This window comes from Palaemon carinicauda, unplaced genomic scaffold (genome assembly GCF_036898095.1).
Source record: "Palaemon carinicauda isolate YSFRI2023 unplaced genomic scaffold, ASM3689809v2 scaffold108, whole genome shotgun sequence".
Lineage (NCBI taxonomy): Eukaryota > Metazoa > Arthropoda > Malacostraca > Decapoda > Palaemonidae > Palaemon > Palaemon carinicauda.
Genome location: NW_027168571.1, coordinates 57348 through 78170, shown reverse-complemented (window position 1 = coordinate 78170; position 20823 = coordinate 57348). Strand labels below are relative to the sequence as shown.

Genomic DNA, 20823 nt, shown 5'->3' with positions numbered 1-20823 from the left:
ATTTGTGGAAAAATACCAAACACACAATATCTAAGGTGAATAAAAAGCAGATAAGAAAATTAACTTGCTATAGTGATATATCTTCCGCTACTTCAGCACTTTTATTCCAGTGTTTTAAAATGAAATCAGTTTTAGGGTCATGCCGCTAATATACGTACAGAAGGCCCTCAACTTAAAAACTCAATAGGTTCCAAGAGGATTTTCGTATGTCGAATTTGATTAAATTTTTGCCTATTGTAGGCCTAACCTGAATCAAATGCCTATGATTTACAGTTATAAAAGTCAGCAAATAGTCGGGTTTCATATGAAATATCAGGTTATTACAAATGATATAATATTGTTTTATTTAATTATTTCTTTATCTTATCTTTGTTATTTTAACCCTTTTACCCCCAAAGGACGTACTGGTACGTTTCACAAAAGCCATCCCTTCACCCCCATGGACGTACCGGTACGTCCTTGCAAAAAAAATGCTATAAAATTTTTTTTTTATATTTTTGATAATTTGAGAAAATTCAGGCATTTTCCAAGAGAATGAGACCAACCTGACCTCTCTATGACAAGAATTAAGGCTGTTAGAGCAATTTAAAAAAAAATATACTGCAAAATGTGCTGGGAAAAAAATAACACCTTGGGGGTTAAGGGTTGGAAATTTCCAAATAGCCTGGGGGTAAAAGGGTTAAATTATTTCTTTATCTTATCTTCTTTATTTTCAATTGGATTTGTGTTTGTATCTCGAATGTTTTCAAAGTTGAGGGCCTTCCATACTACCAAAAGGGGAGGTGATGATGAAATGCCATTGTCTGAACATGCTCGCCTTCCTAAAAATAACCTGCTGGGGGATGGAGAGGTATAACAGAATGTATATGTACGGGTGAATACGCAAACAGTCTTACCGGATCTATGGCAAAATTCTCTCCTTCAAATTCCTAGAGGGCACACAGAAAAAATTTCAGTTATTCGCGACTACAGATGAAACCCGCTTGTGCTTGGCATTGCGGCTGTATCCTGAACGTAACATAAAGCGCAAGGAAGCACAAGCATACACTATACTGTATGTACAAATAAATAACGAATACTTTTATGTACAACAACAAATTGCAAAGACTAACTAAAGAAAATTCAATATTAGAGAAAATCATTTTTCAAACATTATTACTCAACATTAACTATTTAACCCTTTTACCACCAAAGAACGTACTGGTACGTTTCACAAAACTCATCTCTTTACCCCCATGGACGTACCAGTACGTCCTTGCAAAAAAATGCTATAAAAAATTTTTTTCTTCATATTTTTGATATTTTGAGAAAATTCAGGCATTTTCCAAGAGAATGAGACCAACCTGACCTCTCTATGACAAAAATTAAGGCTGTTAGAGCAATTTGAAAAATATATACTGCAAAATGTGCTGGGGAAAAAATAACCCCTTGGGGGTTAAGGGTTGGAAATTTCCAAATAGCCTGGGGGTAAAAGGGTTAAGATTGAATTTTCTTCCAAATTGCTGTACACTAATATGACCCATACAATGCATAGTGCTTTACTGAGTACAATAATGATGTATGTTTTGCTAGAACAGTCACACTGAGTGCATAATGTATAGCACTGTACACCAGTATATACAGTGCAATAAAGAAAATCCTGTTATTATTTTAATACTGTACGTCACCCAAATGCAATGAAATAGTAAAATTAATACTAAGGAGGCTTTAAAACAGAAAACACAAGTGGCGATTACTATAACACATCCTATTGGCGAACCTACAGTTCAAGATGTCAACAAATACCAACGGATAAATGCGTAACACTGATTCTAAGTCATATAAATATTTTTCCCTAAGCCTTCCTCTCGGTTCCAAGTGTATACAGTATTACAGAACAAAGAGGGCCTTTTATTTGAAACATTTAAATTTTTTCTTATTAAAAACTAAAGCCCATATACGTAAACAATGAAAAAAAAAAGAGAAAAAATCCAATTGATGTAAATAACACCCAATGGCACTCAAAGGGTTATTGAGAGTGATACTGCTTCTTATTATCTGAAGCTGTTTACATAAACTTTCAAGTAAATATTTAATCTATTAATGACTTCTATAGTCATAAGATTTTAAAAATTCTAAACATTTGAAAAAGTTGAAATTGATCCGGACTAAATATGGTACCAATCACAACTTCAGATTCTGTAATCAGTTACACTGGTATGTTAATTAACCCCTTTTACCCCCAAAGGACGTACTGGTACGTTTCACAAAACTCATCCCTTTACCCCCATGGACGTACCGGTACGTCCTTGCAAAAAACTTGCTATTTACATTTTTTTTTTGCATATTTTTGTTAACTTTTTGAGAAACTTCAGGCATTTTCAAAGAGAATGAGACCAACCTGACCTCTCTATGACAAAAATTAAGGCTGTTAGAGCAATTTAAAAAAATATCTACTGCAAAATGTGCTTGAAAAAAAAATAACCCCTGGGGGTTAAGGGTTGGAAATTTCCAAATAGCCTGGGGGTAAAAGGGTTAACTCTTTTACCCCCAGGCTCTTTGGAATTTTCCAACCCTTAACCCCCAAGGGATTATTTTTTTCCCAGCACATTTTTCAGTATAATTTTTTTTAAATTCCTCTAACAGCCTTAATTTTTGTCATAAAGAGGCCAAGTTGGTCTCATTCTCTTGGAAAATGCCTGAATTTTTCCAAAAAATGATAAAAAATATGCAAAAAAAGATTTTTATAGCATTTTTTTGCAAGGACGTACCGGTACGTCCATGGGGGTAAAGGGATGGGTTTTGTGAAACGTACCAGTACGTCCTTTGGGGGTAAAAGGGTTAATCAGTTGATTAATATGTGTAGGACTCTTTTGTTTAAGAATTCAAAACCTCAGAGGTTCTCTTCCCAAATACATTCCTACAAACAAAATTAAGCCCAAAACTCTAGTAGCATAACACTAGCATCTTACAATCGGAAAATCATGACAAATGCTAAAACCAATATAATTACACGGCACCTACAATCCTAGCAATGACACGTTCTAAAGAATCCAACACCGATCAAGGCTTGTAATATGTAACTGTTTATGCTCACCATATCCAAACTGTAGTCTTCCGCCTTGGCAATATCGTGGGTAGGGGAAGCACCCTGACTATCATGGTCAGCAGCTGACGTACTGGGTATTCCTGGCTCGGCGGCATTCTCGGCGGGATCAACTTCCTTGGACAACTTTGGAGGGGATACTGGAGATGAAAGGATTAAAGTTTATGTAATGCAGCCTCATAAGATAGTACAGTAATGCAAAATGTATACTTCACATCATAAAGATGCTTTGTTGTATAACGAAAAAAGTAATTTACGCAATCTTTTTTAAATTAACTAGGTTTCAAAGCTATGAATTCGGAACACCAAGCTAATAACTTAATTCATATTTCTTTATTACATATATATTTGAACTCCCATAATTCATATTTCTTTATTACATATATATATTTGAACTCCCATATCTTTGTTCTTAAGAAAAACTTGAAAGGTATAGATGAAGCAATCCATTTTCTCTTCCATTCTCTGATCTATTCATCAATAAAATTATATATTTAAACATTTCCAAGTAATTACTGAAAACACTCAAAATAAATATCTACCAATTTAATGGAAATTTATCAATAATTTTATATATATACAGTATATAGGCCAAAAAATCTAACGTACTGGCTCACCAGAACTTTCAAAGCAGAAAGAGAAGACGAAATTCATATCACACTTTAGCCAATTCTTAACCTTAAATACCAAACAATATTGAAAAAAAAATTATAATTTTCTTTGAAAGGTAAAGGAAAACAAATGATCGAACCTCAACTACAAGTATATGCCCATTTATCCATCTTGACCAGACATAACCGCTAATATACATATCCCTTAACTATGATATAATATTCATCAACTCTCTCTACTCTTCAAAAACCCCCATAATACCTGTGATATAAAACATGAAATTATGAAGCTATAGAGGGGAAGACCCAAGCCTACATGGCTGAGGACTAAGAGACGTGAAGTAGGAGATTATAAATGAAGAAGTCTTTTTATAATTTATATATGACATATCTGTTTTTGACGTTGTTAATAGTTTATATAGGACATATCTGTTCTGACGCTGTTACTGTTTTTAAAATGATATATTAATTTATTCTCATCATTTATTTATTTATTTCCTTTTCTCACTGGGCTATTTTCCCTTATTGGAGCATTTGGGCTTATAGCATCTTGCTTTTCCAACTAGGATTGTAGCTTGGCTAGTAATAATAATAATAATAATAATAATAATAATAATAATAATAATAATATTGATTTAAAAGCTCAAGATAGGCACGACTGGCAAAATCTAACCAAGGCCCTTTGCGTCAATAGGTGTAGGAGAAGATGTTGATGATGATTATGATGATGGGAGAGGATTAAACTTATGAATCTAAGAACAAGGCTGGTGAGCCCATTCAGTGACAAAGAGTATCTAGGTGAACACACCAAATGCGATACAGTTTAGAAAGTAAAAAGATTGAAAGGCTGGCCAGCAGCATGGAAGAAAGCCAGCAAGAACAGAAGGAAGGTAGAAGGCTAGATCAGGAGTAGCTAGGGCACAATAGGATGCTTCATAAACCGTAAAGTAACGCCTACAGTACACCACAGTATTGAAGCTTTGGACTTCCTAATTTCACAAATTCATACAGAACATCAAACGAATACTAACCTGGCGTAGGAGACACTGGCGAGAGATTGTCTGGGCTAATGTCGAATGTTAACTGGGGCGTTATGTGGAGACCAGGTGTCCTGGGAGAGTTCAGCATAGACCGAGGGGAAGAATCGTTTTCGGCATTTAAATCCCGGACTCTTTTCAGAACTTGCGATTTACTCTCCAAAGCGGCTTCACTATGACCCTCTTTATCTGATGCAATATTCATATCGTGTCTTCCTGCCGACACGTGTTCCTGATCCACTGGTTTTTTCAGAGAGCTAGATTCGTACGAGTCTGTTTTCAAGTTTTCTTGCGAGGGCATTAACAAATTAGAGCTTTCTTTCTTATTGGAATCTTTCTGTTTCATTATATCGGAGAAAAGAGTCGTGGTTTCCTTCATCAACGAAACAAATATGCTATTGGATATATCATCAACTTGCTTCTGTTTGTTTAGGGAAGTTCCTCGAGATATCACGTCGCTCTGGTCCTCTACATCTCTTTTGTCTTGTATGGGCAGAGAATCCCGTTGGATTTCAGAATCCACTTTGCTAACTGTGTCAGTTTCTTTATAGCTATTCAAGGACTGTCCGACATCTTCATCTAAGGAAATACCCGTATTAAGAATATCCTTATTTGAGTGAAGCGAATCAGACTCCTTAATCACATCTACCTGACTGGGTTCGGCAATTTCTTCACTGATGCTCTCCTCTGCGCTCGTATCTTTGTCCTGATACGACGATTCATCGCCTTCTGATTTGGCATGAGAAGTGGGAATAAAAATGTCTAACTTCTTCTCAACTTCCTCATCAGCTGCGACTGGAAGATCTGCTAATTTATCAATCAAATTTCCAACAATCTTGGAATCTTCAGAGTTATTCACAAGTTCACTTTTTTCTTCTTGTGGCAAATTTTGAGAGAGTTCTGCTTGTGAAATTTCTCCATCCTTCTGAGATAAACTCAACTTTTTGGGGCTGTGAACGATAGTTTCCGTGCTTGAAGCTTGTGACTGACTCTGATCAGTGTCTTGGCTGGATTCACGAGACAGGGTGCCATTCTGAGAGTCGGCAACTGATTGACTTGAGCCCGACTCCTCTTCAAAGCTATAATCCTCTGATATGGACGTACTCGACTCTTTAGACGACTCGACTTCTTCCTGAGTGACTTGAGGACTCTCTTCACGAGTTTTCTTTGAGTCATCCTTTGCCAAATGACTCGTTTTCTTCACGCTAGAATCAACAGCAAGCACATCCGAGGGTTTTTGACTTTCAGAAATTCTCTGAAGTTGAGGCTGTGTTCTCGAATCAAAGTCTTGTGACTTTGATGGCAACGGAGGATCTCCTTTCAAGTTCTTTAATCTACTCGTCAGGGAGTGGTCAGTTCTGGCTTCCTGGCTCTTTGAGGATACAGACTGATCCGACTTAGAGCACTCGGACAGGATTGAAGTATCCGATATATCAGATTTCTCAGGACTGACTAACAAAGATTCAGATTGCTTCAACTTTTTAGATTCAGCTACTTGGGGTCTTTTAATGAGTGGCCTCACCTGTGATGCCTGCTGAAGCTCTTTTGATTCTCTTTCGAGCTCTAACTTTGCTTGTTGGATATAAGTATCATAATTGGCTATCTGCTGCCGGAGAGCCTGTTCCTGGGACGTCAAGCGTTCCCGGCGCAATCTCCGCTTCTCTCGTCTCAATCTGTCTGCTTCGGCACGTCGGATTGCTAGCTGTTCCTTAAGAGCGATTAGCTTTCCCTCGCCGTCTGAAACATCCGATGCAGTCTCAGTCTGCGACAACGTGAAGGAATCATCAGACTCACTAGAATAACGTCTATGCTGCCGGTGGGGTGACCGAGGAGATAGAGGCACGCGTAGTGGGAGAGGTAATGCCCTGCCTGATGACCTCTGGGTAGATTTAACGTCACTGACTCTTGAGCTACTGGAATCGGTTTCCAACACATGACTCGCATTCTTTGATGTGGTCAAGTTTGATTTCGAGGTTCCGCTTCCTTCCATGGTGCTGCTTCCATCTCTACTTTTAGAATGCTTTTCTGAAGCGACAGAGCTGCCTGTCTGGACAGTGCTGTGTGTTCCTGATGGCTTGTTGCTGCTTTCAATAGCTTCTGAAATAGCACTCGTTGACCCCTTTGTTTGGACTGATAACTTATCGCTTAAAATGGTTGGGACATCGCTCGTTTTATTTGTCTCGTGCGATTCAGTACTTGCCGTTTTAATTGTACTGCCAGAGTCTGGAGTTACTAAAGTGTTTCTACTGGATTCTCTGACAGATTCAGTCTTTGAGGTGGATTTTTTTACATGACTGCTTACATTTTTAGATGAGGATGGAGTTAAATCCCTCTGTGAATTTGTTAGAACCTCTCTGATCGAAGAACTCTTCTCGGTCCCACCATATTCCGTAGGTATGGAATAACTCGGTTCCTTTCTTGATGACGTACCCTCGTGTTCCGACACAGAAGAAGCAACATCGCTGTGAGAAACAGATTCACTCCCAGCCTCCTCTGCCACCGAACTCTGACTTTCGTGAGTTGAAGCATCAATGCTTTCCTCAGGGACAGAACTTTCAGTTGAGACAGCGCTTTCTCCCATTCTTACAGCTGTAATAGGACTTTTTTCTCTTTTATCTCTAGACCTCTTGGTGACCATATCTATCTTTCTCTTTGTTTTCATCAACTCCTTCTCCTGAGAATCAAACAGGGATTTTGACTTATTCAGGGGATCTCCCTCCGCAGCCCTTCGCTTCTCCTGAAGTCTGGCAGACACGATACGCTTCCGCTCATCGGAATGAGATCTCCGCTTTTCGCGTCCGCTACTGTCGGAGAGGCTGCTCGACCCCGTCTCCTTACTTTTGACGGAAAGATGCAAGGACAAGTCCTCTTGCCCCTCACTGGAAGATGAAATACTGATTTCCATCATTCTTGGAGTTAAACGGGGGGAGCTTGGATTTGGCGAGTGACCCCGAGAGACTGTCGGAAAGGCTTTGTTACCCCCGGATGATAAGCCAGACGTGGTCGCCAATAAATGATGGTGCTGTAAGAGTATCAACCTCCTCTGCTGCGCTGCCAAATTTTGCGTTTCAATTAGCCGGTGCAAATGGGATCGCTGCTCCCTAAGCTGGCGCACGACGGCATCCTGACGCCGGCGAAGTCGCGGGCCGCCTTCCGCCTGAAGTGCAGTTATCTTCCACTTTGCTTCTTCTATCAATGATTGTTCCTGTGATGAGATATCAAAAGTTATCCTTAGAGTAAAGGTATAAAGAAGGTCCTCATTTGGAGATGAAAACACTTATCCACTGAAATCATAAATCTCAGATATTGTATCAAAAGTTCATTATGATATATTGTAATAAAACAATACTATATAATTAAATGCAATAAGAGAAACGACATCCGTCATATGAAACTGGACAATTCATTGATTTTTGCAGCTGAAAATCGTATGCATGTGAGTTGGGTGAAGTCTATACTAGGCACAAATTTAACTAAATTCATATTACGAACAGCTTCTTGGAATCTATCAAGTTTGTATGTTGAGGACTTTCATAAACAGAAGTATATAAATATAATCACAATATGCTAAAGGGTGAAAGATCTCATTAAGAACTTGAAATATTTAAATTGATATAAATGTAACAAATTTTTCTGGGTCGACCTGTGGCGGCTGGTGAATTTTTTTGTGGTGCTCTCGGCCTTTTTCAACTTTCGTGGATTTATTTCGTCATGTCCGAAGCTCCATCTATAAATCCACGAAAGTTGAAAAAGGCCGAGAGCACCACAAAAAAATTCACCGGGCGCCACAGGTCTCTCCCCAGAAATAGATTTTTCCTTCGTCAAAATCCCTTAATACTGTATAGGACGAAAGCAATTTTGCAATCAAGATCAACACAAATTCTGTCAGGAGCTACATTAGTTTAAAAGAAAAATCCAATGTCCACTATTATGGTTATTTGGAAGTTTTACCAAAACATTAGACAAGCGTGGATTAATGAATATTTGGTAATAAACATTAGCACTGGATCCTGTGAAGCCAATTACTATCACAGTTGTGGCAGCTAATGAAAAATATGACAAAGTAAGAGGTACCCTGTAGTAAGGGATAATGACCAGAGAACAAAACTAAAGAATAAACTTTACAACTGATGTTTCATATCTTGGCTAACACCAATCTGTTCCAGGTACTAAGGAACAACAGAGAATCTTTAAAAGAGATGCAAAAGTGCAGTAAAAGGTTTGTAAAGTACAGTGTATGTCAAATACAAATTTGGACTCACTTTTCATTCTAAAATAAAACAACACTAACCTGAAGTTTTATAAGTGCAGTTAGATGCTGTAGACGAACTTCTTCCTCCTTCTGAAGAGATTCAACCAAACTGAGCGTCATGCCCAATGCTGTATGATTTCCCCCTTCAGCCAAAGCACTGCCAGGAAAGTTTTTTCCCAGTTGAGAAGTCCCTTTATAACCCATCGGATCAACTGCCGCAAGTAGATTGCCAGACACGACCAGCGACAAATCTCCCTGATAGTCTTTTTCGTTTCTTTTTCGAGATATTTCAAGCGATTTAGACGAATTGTCACTCATGGACTCCACTTCAAATGACTCTGAATAATGACCGCCACCTACCCCGCTTTCCTCTTTCTGTCTATTTGCCGAGGAGGACGTCTTGGTTGGCGTCTGACTGACCGAAGGCCTTGAACCTCCTAGTGATTCTTGAATACTCTGCGATTCTTTAGTAGAACTGTCTTGCGTGGATATTTCCAGTCCTTTAGAGGTACTCGGCAAGGAATAAGGGATAGACTCCTTTACCTCAGAGGAAGGCACGCTAGTACTTCTCATGTCACTTTTGGACATTTCATTAACTTCAGATGGGATAGATTCTGATACAACTTTTGAAATAGATTTGCCAATACTCAAATCAGGCACAGAAAGGACCTCGGAAACATTCTCTGTGCTTGTTTCAGACTTTTTAAAGTGAGGAGCGGGTGACTTTTCTTTACTTCTGGATGATCTCTGATTTCCTCTTAGACCTCCAACCTTCTCCCCTTCACTTATAGAAGTTTTTATACTTTCTGTATTTACAGAAGGCCCTGATGTAACTGCCGATTTCAAACTTTCGGCCTCTGGAATTTCCGAGTCGGAATGAGATGTTTTGTAAGAACGGGATATTTTTGTAACTTCCGATATCACACTTCTGGAAGATTCAGACACTACACTCCTGGCAGACTCAATTTCAGACTCGACTAGTTCTTCCACAGAACTGCCGGAGGAGTGATTTACGGAGGACAACTCTTCGATAACAGAGCTCTTTTCCTTACTTATTATGCTAATTTTTTCGGAAACAGAAGAATACTCTCCACTATTACCGGAAGTTTTCTTGCTGGAAAAAGACTTGTTGGTTGATACCTTAGACTGTGATCTTGTGCCTGAGTCAGTGTATCTCTGGCTATGTGAATTAGATATGGATGTAACTTGACTATGGGTGACGGAACTTTGCGATGCCAAGATTCCTGATGGGATCCCTTGCAACTGCTTCAGCTTTTCCCACTGCGACATTGTTGCACCAACGGCTGCAACAGCAGCTGTTGCAATGAATTCTGGATGGGTATTGCTATGTTCCGGCGGTCTTTGAGAAGCAATCATAATCTGTTCAGCTCGTGCCCTTACTTCCTTTTCCAACTGATCTAATCTCTCTTTTGCCTCTCTCTCAATTCTTTCCACGGTTGATAATGCCTCTTGCTGTATTTGCAGCTCTTTTCTTCTGAATTCTTTGTTTGCTTTTCTCTCCTCTTCCTCCGCTTTCTTTTGCTTTTCTTCTTCTGCTCTCATCTTCTTATAAGCTTCTTCTTCTTGCTGTTGAGCAAGCAAAGACTGTGAAACTGCAAACTCTCTCTCTCTATCTCTGGTCAAAACATGGAGTTGTTCTGCTCCTTGCAACTGGTTTAAAGCTTCATTTACAGTGTCTTGATACATTAACTCAGCATTCAAGCGTAGCCTTAAATTAGCTGGGGCAAAGTGAGGGCCCTTTCCTAAAAGCTGGTGGGGAGGAAGACTTTCGGGGGAACTGATACGCTTAGATATTTCGCCAGATTCCAAGACGTCTGAGGAATCGGGGCATTCTATTTCCTCCGTATCCTCGGGCGACAGTAAAACAGCCCGCTTTGAGTCATGCTTTGAGTCATCTGAGACATTTTCGTCCATGTCAGAAATAAGGCCTTCTTCCAAGGTATCATTTTGATTGATAGTCTCATTGAAGTGATAACTCTTTCCTTTATTCTTGTCCTTTTTTCCCGATAATGACAGCACCCTTCCATCAGTGTTTCCATTCAAAGAATATTCCTTCTTAGTAGACTCAGACATCTCCAGAAGGACAGGGCCTCTCTCATTGTCGTACGGCTTCAGGTTTACAAACTTGGGTGTATTCTCGTGTCTTACTGCTTTACCATTTCCAAATTTTTCTTCAGCCTTTTTCTTTGGTCTCTGTGACCTAAAGTGAGTCTGTGTTTCTTTCTCTGACATTAATACAATATCCTTTTCTTCCAAGTCGGATATTGGACCTCCAGTTAAAGTATCATTCAACATTGAATTATTGGGATCCTTAACATTTTCCTTATCGCTGTCACTTTGAAAAGGATTAACGTTCTTAACTTCTTTGACAGCAGATGAACTTTGTTTTGACTTTCCTAGACTGGAATCATGATCTGGCTCTGTGTTGGTCTTGATGAAATTGTCGACATTCCCAGATTCGCTTAAAACGACGTAGGGTTTGATCCACTGCGGTAAATCCTTCCTTTGAAATGTATAACTAGACTTTCTTTTAGGAGTGTTGAATTCTGAATCAAGCTCTTGTCTAATTTTTCTCCAATCAATTTTTTGAGTTTGCTTTGTGCTTCCATCGGAAGTCAATTTCGAATGCATCTCACGAGAGCGTTTATTATGATCTGTAGAGTTTCCCTGAGTCTGCGTTCCCTTCGACGGACTAGCAACATTTTTTGAGTTGGATTTGTTCTTCAGCAGGGAACTTGTTATTTTCCTGACTCGTAGGCCTCTATAAGCTGCCTGAATGCAAGTGGCAGCTGTTTCAAACTTATTTCTTTCAGAGGGATTATAGTGATGACCTGAATCATGAGACCAAGCTGTGCTTGATTTACTCTGGACGTTGTGAGGGGCCACCGATCGAGGCTTCTGGGAAACCATATCCACATTATTACCTGGCAACTTATCAAGCGATTCTGGATTTCCTTCGGCACGTGCGCTGTAATGTCGATCGTATCTAGGGTCCACATCCTTGTGTCTTGTGGTCAAGCCAAATGCAAAGGGAACTCGACTACTACTTGATAAATGAAGGGATGGTGTGTCAGGAATTAACAAGCAAGGTATTTCTTCCCTGGGAGGTGATTGAAGATTTCTATTCTGGATCCTCGTTGTTATCCGGTCACTCAGAGATTTCTTCAGTTCCTCTTTGTCCCCTTTGTTGATGTTCTGACCACTCTTTGACTGAACAGTCGATGCGTTCTGTAGGAGCATGGCAGTCATCCTGGCTTTGATTTGTTCTACGGAAAGCATGTTTAATTCAGAGTAGGGCAGAGGATCTAACATTGCTTTGTCAGGGTGAGCATTACCAGGCCCTACTCCACTGCCTGAAGTAGCATCATTAGTTCTGCCTATATGTGGACCTTTTTCAGCCTCAAAGTTAGCCTGCTGCCATTCATGGGATGGCGCCCGTCCTTTTCCTTTATTGCTAATTACAAAATGTTTGAGATTCTCTTCCTCTTTGTTAATCCTTGAAGTGAGTTTTTGTGCCACTTCACCAAGCGCAACAACCCTACGGTCCGGAATGGTATCGACGCTGGAACTTTCGGAATAAGACGAACTGCTCTCGATCTCTCCCTCCGATAAATCTATTGAGGAAGGCGTACTAATGCCACTCAAGGATACACTCGAAGATTTTAGCCGCTTATCACATTCCTCGACTGTGCGACTCACTAAATCACTTAGAGATTCGCTAGATACATTTAATTTTTTCCTCTCTTTCTTCTTCCTGTCTTTACTTCTTTGTTTTTCTAATGCTCTACTTTCAGCCTCTGTCTCTCTCTGGGAGCTATGCTCTTTTAAACTATTCTGATGCATCTGATTATTTTTTTCATTTTGCACATTATTACCAGCATCCTTCTTGGGACTTTCAGGAACAGGGTGAGGGGCGATACTCTTCTCTTTATTGAAAGTGCTGGGCACATTATCATGACGGATGCTATCATGATTGCAATCACTAGGGCAGCCCCAATTAGGTTGTGTAGGTGGCTTGTTATTTATCTGAAAGAAAAAGGAAAATTAATAAAATGTGAAAGGTTCTACCATCTTTGAAAAAAAGTTTAACAAATATACGAATAACGAGAATTTACATTTTTCTATTGGGCTAAATCAAATTCATGTTATGTTTCATAAGTACAGACCTCTACCTTCTTGATTGTATAAACTTTTTAAGGGCCAATTCTTACCAAAATTTAGAACTCAAGCCATAGGGACTTTTTGGAGATATTTTAGTTCTCATAATGGCACAAAAACTATTCGAAAAGGGACATCATACATACATACATATACCAAGGCACTTCCCCCAATTTTGGGGGGTAGCCGACATCAACAAAGAAACAAAAACAAAAAGGGGACCTCTACTCTCTACGTTCCTCCCAGCCTAACCAGGGACTCAACCGAGTTCAGCTGGTACTGCTAGGGTGCCAAAGCCCACCCTCCCACATTATCCACCACAGATGAAGCTTCATAATGCTGAATCCCCTACTGCTGCTACCTCCGCGGTCATCTAAGGCATCGGAGGCAGCAGCAGGGCCTACCGGAACTGCGTCACAATCGCTCGCCATTCATTCCTATCATAACTTTTTAAATTGTAAAGCTGAATAAATCTCTTTTCCAATGATATATAATTTTACATATTTTGTAAATTTTTCATAGTTGTAAATAATAAAATTGAAAGAAAAACTGGGAATAACGATGCAAAATACATCAGATGGTGCCAAAGTGAATAGAAATATCCTGAAAGAGAATACATACAACGCCACTCGAAGGGTTTATGACCTGTTTGGGTAGAAAAACTATGAACTATATAACTGCATGGTGCCAAAGTGAGCAGAAATAACCAGTCTGTTAGGATAGACAAACTGTGAACTATAAAACTAATGAACTCTATAACAGAAGTTAGATAAGCAGGATCTCCCCTCCCCCCTTTCCCACTAGTTGGAATCATATTGTGAAAATGAGATATTTAATGAATGGAGGAAAAAGGGAGGATTAACCTCTGATGGCTTCCAAACAGCTCTTTGTCCTGCAGCTTCCATATTCACTACAGTACTTTTCTCTGCCCCGGTTCCCTCACGCACCAAAATTATCAAATCAAAGTTACTATTTCAAATTGCAGACACACCACTCAGTTTGATGTTTACTAACAAGATAATCTCTCAGCTGATTCAAAAAGTCTCTTTTCAATTCATTCAGACTACTAGATTTTTATTTCTACTATTCTCTCAATAGTTTGTTCTCGAGCTAAGGAGTTACACTCAACAAAATATAGCCCCCTCCACCCACCAAATACTTTTCTTCTAAACTTTTAAGCATTAAAAATTCCTTAATACATTTATATTTCAATCTGAGTATTACATGTAAGATTGACTTCCTTTTGCATCCAGTAAATAGGGGGAGAAGACAAATCCACAAAATGTAAACGTATATGAGAGGAGAGGGAAATGACTCCTAATGTTTAAAGAACTTTACATTTAGTTATTTCATAAACCAGGTCGATGTCTCACAGGATGTAGATACAGGAGAGGGGGTTCCCAGCCCCCTCATCCCGTCCCTTTTAGTCGCCTCTTACGACACGCAGTGATAACGTTGGTGCTATTCTAATTGTTTTTATGCCCCCGCGGCCACAGGGGGCAACGTAGAAGTAGAGGTCCCCTTTTTTGTTTTTGTTTCATTTGTTGATGTCGGCTACCCCCCAAAATTGGGGGAAGTGCCTTGGTATATGTATGTATAAACCAGGTGATTTTTATGCTTAGATTTCCATTATTTATTCTATAAACCAGCTAATTTCTATGCTTAGATTTCCTTTAGTTATTTTATAACACAGCTGATTTCTATGCTTCTAATTTGTCAATTTTTTTTACAAGTTAACAAGAGGTTCTCTTTGCCCTGGCTGGAGAATTGGTAATGTTACTCTATTACGTAAAGGTGCTTGTGATAGCCCTATCCCTGCTGAATACCACCAAATTCATATACCTCCCATATCATCTATAGTTTTTCAATGTCTAAACAAGGATACTGAAGGTTATCGTCTATTCCCTACTTTGCAGTTTGGCTTTCCCAATGGTCTTGGAGCATGTAATGCCCTTCTTACAATTTCCAACGCTGTACAGAAGCTAATACAATTGACCTTGATTTTAGAGGGTATTTTCTTAGCATCATTATTAAATCTTTAACCATTTTACCCCCAGGCTATTTGGAACTTTCCAACCCTTAACTACCAGGGGTTATTTTTTTTCAAGCGCATTTTGCAGTATATTTTTTTTAAATTGCTCTAACAGCCTTAAGTTTTGTCATAGAGAGGTCAGGTTGGTCTCATTCTCTTGGAAAATGACTGAAGTTTCTCAAAAAATTATCAAAAACATGCAAAAAAAATTGTAAATAGAAGTTTTTTGCAAGGACGTACCGGTACGTCCATGGGGGCAAAGGGATGAGTTTTGTGAAACGTACCAGTATGTCCTTTGTGGGTAAAAGGGTTAATATACTGCAAATAGTAGTGGTTAGTGGGTACCATACTAACTATATGAATATAATACAGTACTGTATATGGTGTTTCACAGGGATAGCGTTCTCAGCGCATTACTTTTCATACTACTGTATATATATACGTAAGATATTGGGCCTGGCATAAAAAACAAGCTTGTTGCAAATACAGATGATGCTGCTCTCTTTGCATTAATTCCATCTCCTGAATGTAGATCTGGGGTTACTGAATCCCTTAATAGAGTTCTAGCTAAAATTAGAGCATGGTGCTTATTAGGGGGAATGAAGTCGAATCCTAACAAAACTCAAAGTATGATTGTAAGTAGGTCAAGGGCAGTTGCTCCTCAACATTCAGATCTGCATTAAAAAGGTCTTTAACTGTTATATATTCTAATGACTAAATATTCACTAGAAAATTATTACTCCTTATAATGATTTGAACTCGGTTGAGTCCCTTGTTAGGCTGGGAGGAGCGTAGAGAGTAGAGGTCCCCTTTTTTGTTTTTGTTTCATTTGTTGATGTCGGCTACCCCAAAAATTGGGGGAAGTGCCTTGGTATATGTATGTATGTATGATGATTTTACAAAAGGTAACTCATCACATAGCTCTTTCCTATTTTCAAACTACTAAGATTTCACATATAAAAGGAAAAGATGCCGAGGACTCAACATAAACTTAGCACAAGAGAGCTGCTGTCAAGGGATTTGTTGCAGATGCACTGTTGAAAGCAGAACTGAGCTACATATGCTAAACAGACATATAATGTAACAAGAGCAATCATAGAGTTCTGATCTCCACCAAAGGCTAACGGAGTCGTCCATGACCAAGATCTATCTGTGGTGGAAATTTTGTTAAAATCTGTCAATTTGTCTTGCCGTTATCGTTAAAATGGTGAAAAATGCAAATCCGTATCATCTCCAAAATCTAATGGGGTCGTCCATGACCTAAGATCTATCTGTGGTGAAAATTTTGTCAAAATCCGTCAAATGGTTTTGACGCAATCCTGTCCACAGACAGACCCACAGACAAATACATACACCAACTCAAACCTCCTTGGTGGAGGTTATGGGGGAATCAACAGGTCAGGCCATAGAAAGCAGGGCTTTTTACTATATATTTAGTTGATGCAACTGCAGAGCCCTTTTATGGTGGATAATTAATTTCACAATTAATGGGTTGCAATTAACAAATGAATATTTTGGCATAATATATTTTAACAATAACTAAAACAACAGTTGTTAAGCTCAATACATTACATATAAACATCTTCACCTTATTCAATAGTATGACAATTTGCATTTTACTTAATAAATATTTCAGCAAATTACATACTGTATTATAAAAATGTTATAAAACATCGCCTTCAAAGAAGAATACTGTACTGTAACTAAAAACTGCTGGTAATGTTACTGCAAAAGTTTAAATGGATAAGGAAGGAAGGGAGACTCCTAACACCAATGTTCAAGACTGAATGCTGATTTTAACGCATCAATATTGTCATTAGTGCTAACAAGGAATGATGGGAAAAGGATAGGTGGTAGTGGTGGTGGTGGTGGTGGGGGGGGGGGGATGTAGCTGTAGTGAACGACACCTCGTAGTAACGGCGGATTTTGAGGAGGGAGAAGTCTCATTGGAAAGGAACCTCTGGTAGTGGTATCACTCGCCCCAGTTTTAATACCGGCACCCTTTAGGGGTGAGCCAGCTGGGTATATTCCTGGCATTCCATGCAACTTTTTTCTCGGGTATATTTAGCAGTATTTATACCTTTGAAATGGTGCTTTAAGGAGCACTTCACGGAGCGACACAGGTTGAGCCCAGAAATAGATTTTTCCTTCGTCAAAATCCCTTTTTCTAAGTTGTAAGAGATCTGCATATGTGTTATGTTCCAAAAGCTCATGTCATCAAGATATTTTTTTATGTTTTATATAAAAACAAGCACAACCTTCAAAACTATGTAGTCACTGAAACCTGGGTTAATATGGCTGGAATCTTGCAATAAAAAGTAAGAAGAAAAACAGTATTTGATGTTGCAGTTCTAAAGACAAAAACACATTCATACAAGTAAGGCACTTGAACAATACCTGATTGGAGGCTTTCGAAACGGGACCGGGACCATCTGTCTCTTTCATCTCCTTATGATGTGCCACCTCTTTGGTCTTCAGTGCAAGTTTCTGCAAGAAAATATAAGAATTAAAATGGTAAAAGTTTCTCTCGGTGTTGTTACTGTTTTCAAGGAATATTATCATGCAATCTCCAGCATCTTCATCCTCTGGAGAGTTGAGTATTTAATCTTTCCTGTGTATAATTTTTGGCTTCCTTCTCACAGTTAAATTAACATAATTTAGGTGTGTTAAGCGGAGCACTGCCATCCCCGGAGGCACCCATTTTAACCCTTTTACCCCCGGGGCATTTGGAAATTTTCAACCCTTAACCCCCAGGGGGTTATTTTTTTCCCAGCACATTTTGCAATATATTTTTTCTAAATTGCTCTAACAGCCTTATTTTTGTCAAAGAGAGGTCAGGTTGGTCTCATTCTCTTGGAAAATGCCTGAATTTTCTCAAAAACTTATCAAAAAATAGGAAAAACTAATTTTTATAGCCTTTTTTGCAAGGACGTACCGGTACGTCCATGGGGGTAAAGGGATGTGTTTTGTGAAACGTACCAGTATGTCCTTTGGGGGTAAAAGGGTTAAGAAAATATAAGAATTAAAACAGTAAAAGTAACTGAAGTACACACAGAACATTCTTCTCTACACATTTTTCAGTTACGTGACTTATTGTAGTCAATGGCATGATGCGCTTTAAAGTATTTTTTTTTGGCCTAAGTACTAAGAGTTCTGTTTTATGCCTTTTAAATTTATACTCTTCATCAAGTCTCTTTGGTCTCTTTATACAGTCTAACTTCTTGATTTTGTCCTTCCTCCAATATTCAGCATTTGTCTAATAACAAACCATTTGCACATCCCAAAAAGTTTAGAAAATTGACTTAGTTATCTTGTTAAAACTAACTTATATCATCTTGGAGCTGATTTTCCAAAGTAAATAGGTATTAATTCATATTCTTTTAACTTCTATTCAAAGTCAATAACAATAAATAATAATTTTTCAATCTATAAATTTTGTAAAACATTATTCACCGTTATAAATGTTATTAACAACAGTAAAAATTCTAGATACAGTACATGATAGACAGACAAAAGCAAAATCACACAATTTAAACATTTTTATATTTGCGGATGATACTGTACTGGTTGCAGACACAGAAGAGAAGCTTGGACGATTAGTGACAGAATTTGGAAGGGTGTGTGAGAGAAGGAAGTTGAGAGTTAATGTGGGTAACAGTAAGGTTATGAGATGTACGAGAAGGGAAGGTGGTGCAAGGTTGAATGTCATGTTGAATGGAGAGTTACTTTAGGAGGTGGATCAGTTTAAGTACTTGGGGGTCTGTTGTTGCAGCAAATGGTGGAGTGGAAGCAGATGTACGTCAGAGAGTGAATGAAGGTTGCAAAGTGTTGGGGGCAGTTAAGGGAGTAGTAAAAAATAGAGGAGTGGGCATGAATGTAAAGAGAGTTCTGTATGAGAAAGTGATTGTACCAACTGTGATGTATGGATCGGAGTTGTGGGGAATGAAAGTGATGGAGAGACAGAAATGTGTTTGAGATGAAGTGTCTAAGGAGTATGGCTGGTGTATCTCGAGTAGATAGGGTTAGGAACGAAGTGGTGAGAGTGAGAACGGGTGTAAGAAATGAGTTAGCAGCTAGAGTGGATATGAATGTGTTGAGGTGGTTTGGCCATGTTGAGAGAATGGAAAATGGATGTCTGCTAAAGAAGGTGATGAATGCAAGAGTTGATGGGAGAAGTACTAGAGGAAGGCCAAGATTTGGGTGGATAGATGGAGTGAAGGAAGCTCTGGGTGATAGGAGGATAGATGTGAGCGAGGCAAGAGAGCGTGCTAGAAATAGGAATGAATGGCGAGCGATTGTGACGCAGTTCCGGTAGGCCCTGCTGCTGCCTCCGATGCCTTAGATGACCGCGGAGGTAGCAGCAGTAGGGGATTCAGCATTATGAAGCTTCATCTGTGGTGGATAATGTGGGAGGGTGGGCTGTGGCACCCTAGCAGTACCAGCTGAACTCGGTTGAGTCCCTTGTCTGGCTGGGAGGAACGTAGAGAGTAGAGGTCCCCTTTTTGTTTTTGTTTCTTTGTTGATGTCGGCTACCCCCCAAAATTGGGGGAAGTGCCATGGTATATGTATGTATGTATGTATATTTCCTAACTATAAATACCAGAGTCCTTTAATAGAAACTTAATATTTAACCCTTTTACCCCCAGGCTCTTTGGAAATTTCCAACCCTTAACCCCCAAGGAGTTATTTTTTCCCCAGCACATTTTGCAGTATATTCTTTTTAAATTGCTCTAACAGCCTTAATTTTTGTCATAGAGAGGTCAGGTTGGTCTCATTCTCTTGGAAAATGACTGAAGTTTCTCAAAAAATTATCAAAAACATGCAAAAAAAATTGTAAATAGAAGTTTTTTGCAAGGACGTACCGGTGCGTCCATGGGGGTAAAGGGATGAGTTTTGTGAAACGTACCAGTACGTCCTTTGGGGGTAAAAGGGTTAAAAACGTCAAACTTCGTAATTCTAATTCACATTAACTTTAACCCTTTTACCCACAAAGGACGTACTGGTACGTTTCACAAAACTCATCCCTTTAACCCCATGACCGTACTGGTACGTCCTTGCAAAAAACTGCTATTTACATTTTTTCTTTTTGCATATTTTTGATAATTATTTGAGAAACTTCAGGCATTTTCCAAGAGAATGAGGCCAACCTGACCTCTCTATGACAAAAATTAAGGCTGTTAGAGCAATTTAAAACAAATATACTGCAGAATATGCTTGAAAAAAAAAATAATCCCTGGGGGTTAAGGGTTGGAAAGTTCCAAATAGCCTGGGGGTAAAAGGGTTATGTAAAGAAAAGTGGATACAATCGAAGGCACAATATTTATCAAGTCTAGATTATCAGATGAATGCAGACTTAAGAAAAACGAAGAGACATATGCAACAAAGGGAGAATTTTCTTCTGAATAGAGGCTTTGATTCCATGAAAAGAATTCTAATCGGTGGACTAATTTGCTTATCACAAGCCTCCTTCAACTTCTTGCTAGCTCCAGTATGAAGCTGTGCAACCATCAAGGAAAAATCTTAGTTGAATAAATAGTTTGAATATTTTCATGAACAATTATGAACAGTTTTTTGGGCTCAGCTATGTCGTCCTGATGGAAGGTTGCTTTAGGCAGCTTTCTAAGGGA

The 20823-nt window shown here is 38.9% G+C and overlaps 1 protein-coding gene across 3 annotated transcripts in view; it reads right to left on the bottom strand.

Moving 5' to 3' along the window:
- The window catches only part of LOC137635262 (fap1 adhesin-like), a 64659-nt gene that overhangs the window by 20922 nt on the left and 22914 nt on the right, over nucleotides 1–20823 (bottom strand). For 2 of the 3 annotated variants that reach the window (XM_068367725.1, XM_068367726.1), the window contains exons 7-11: nucleotides 17594–17683; nucleotides 9025–13032; nucleotides 4728–7938; nucleotides 3077–3225; nucleotides 897–929 (exon numbers count right to left, since the gene is read on the bottom strand). In XM_068367725.1, the coding sequence (XP_068223826.1) occupies nucleotides 897–929; nucleotides 3077–3225; nucleotides 4728–7938; nucleotides 9025–13032; nucleotides 17594–17683 (7491 nt within the window). The remainder of the gene's footprint in view (nucleotides 1–896; nucleotides 930–3076; nucleotides 3226–4727; nucleotides 7939–9024; nucleotides 13033–17593; nucleotides 17684–20823) is intronic. The other variant, XM_068367727.1, reaches the window with a different exon arrangement.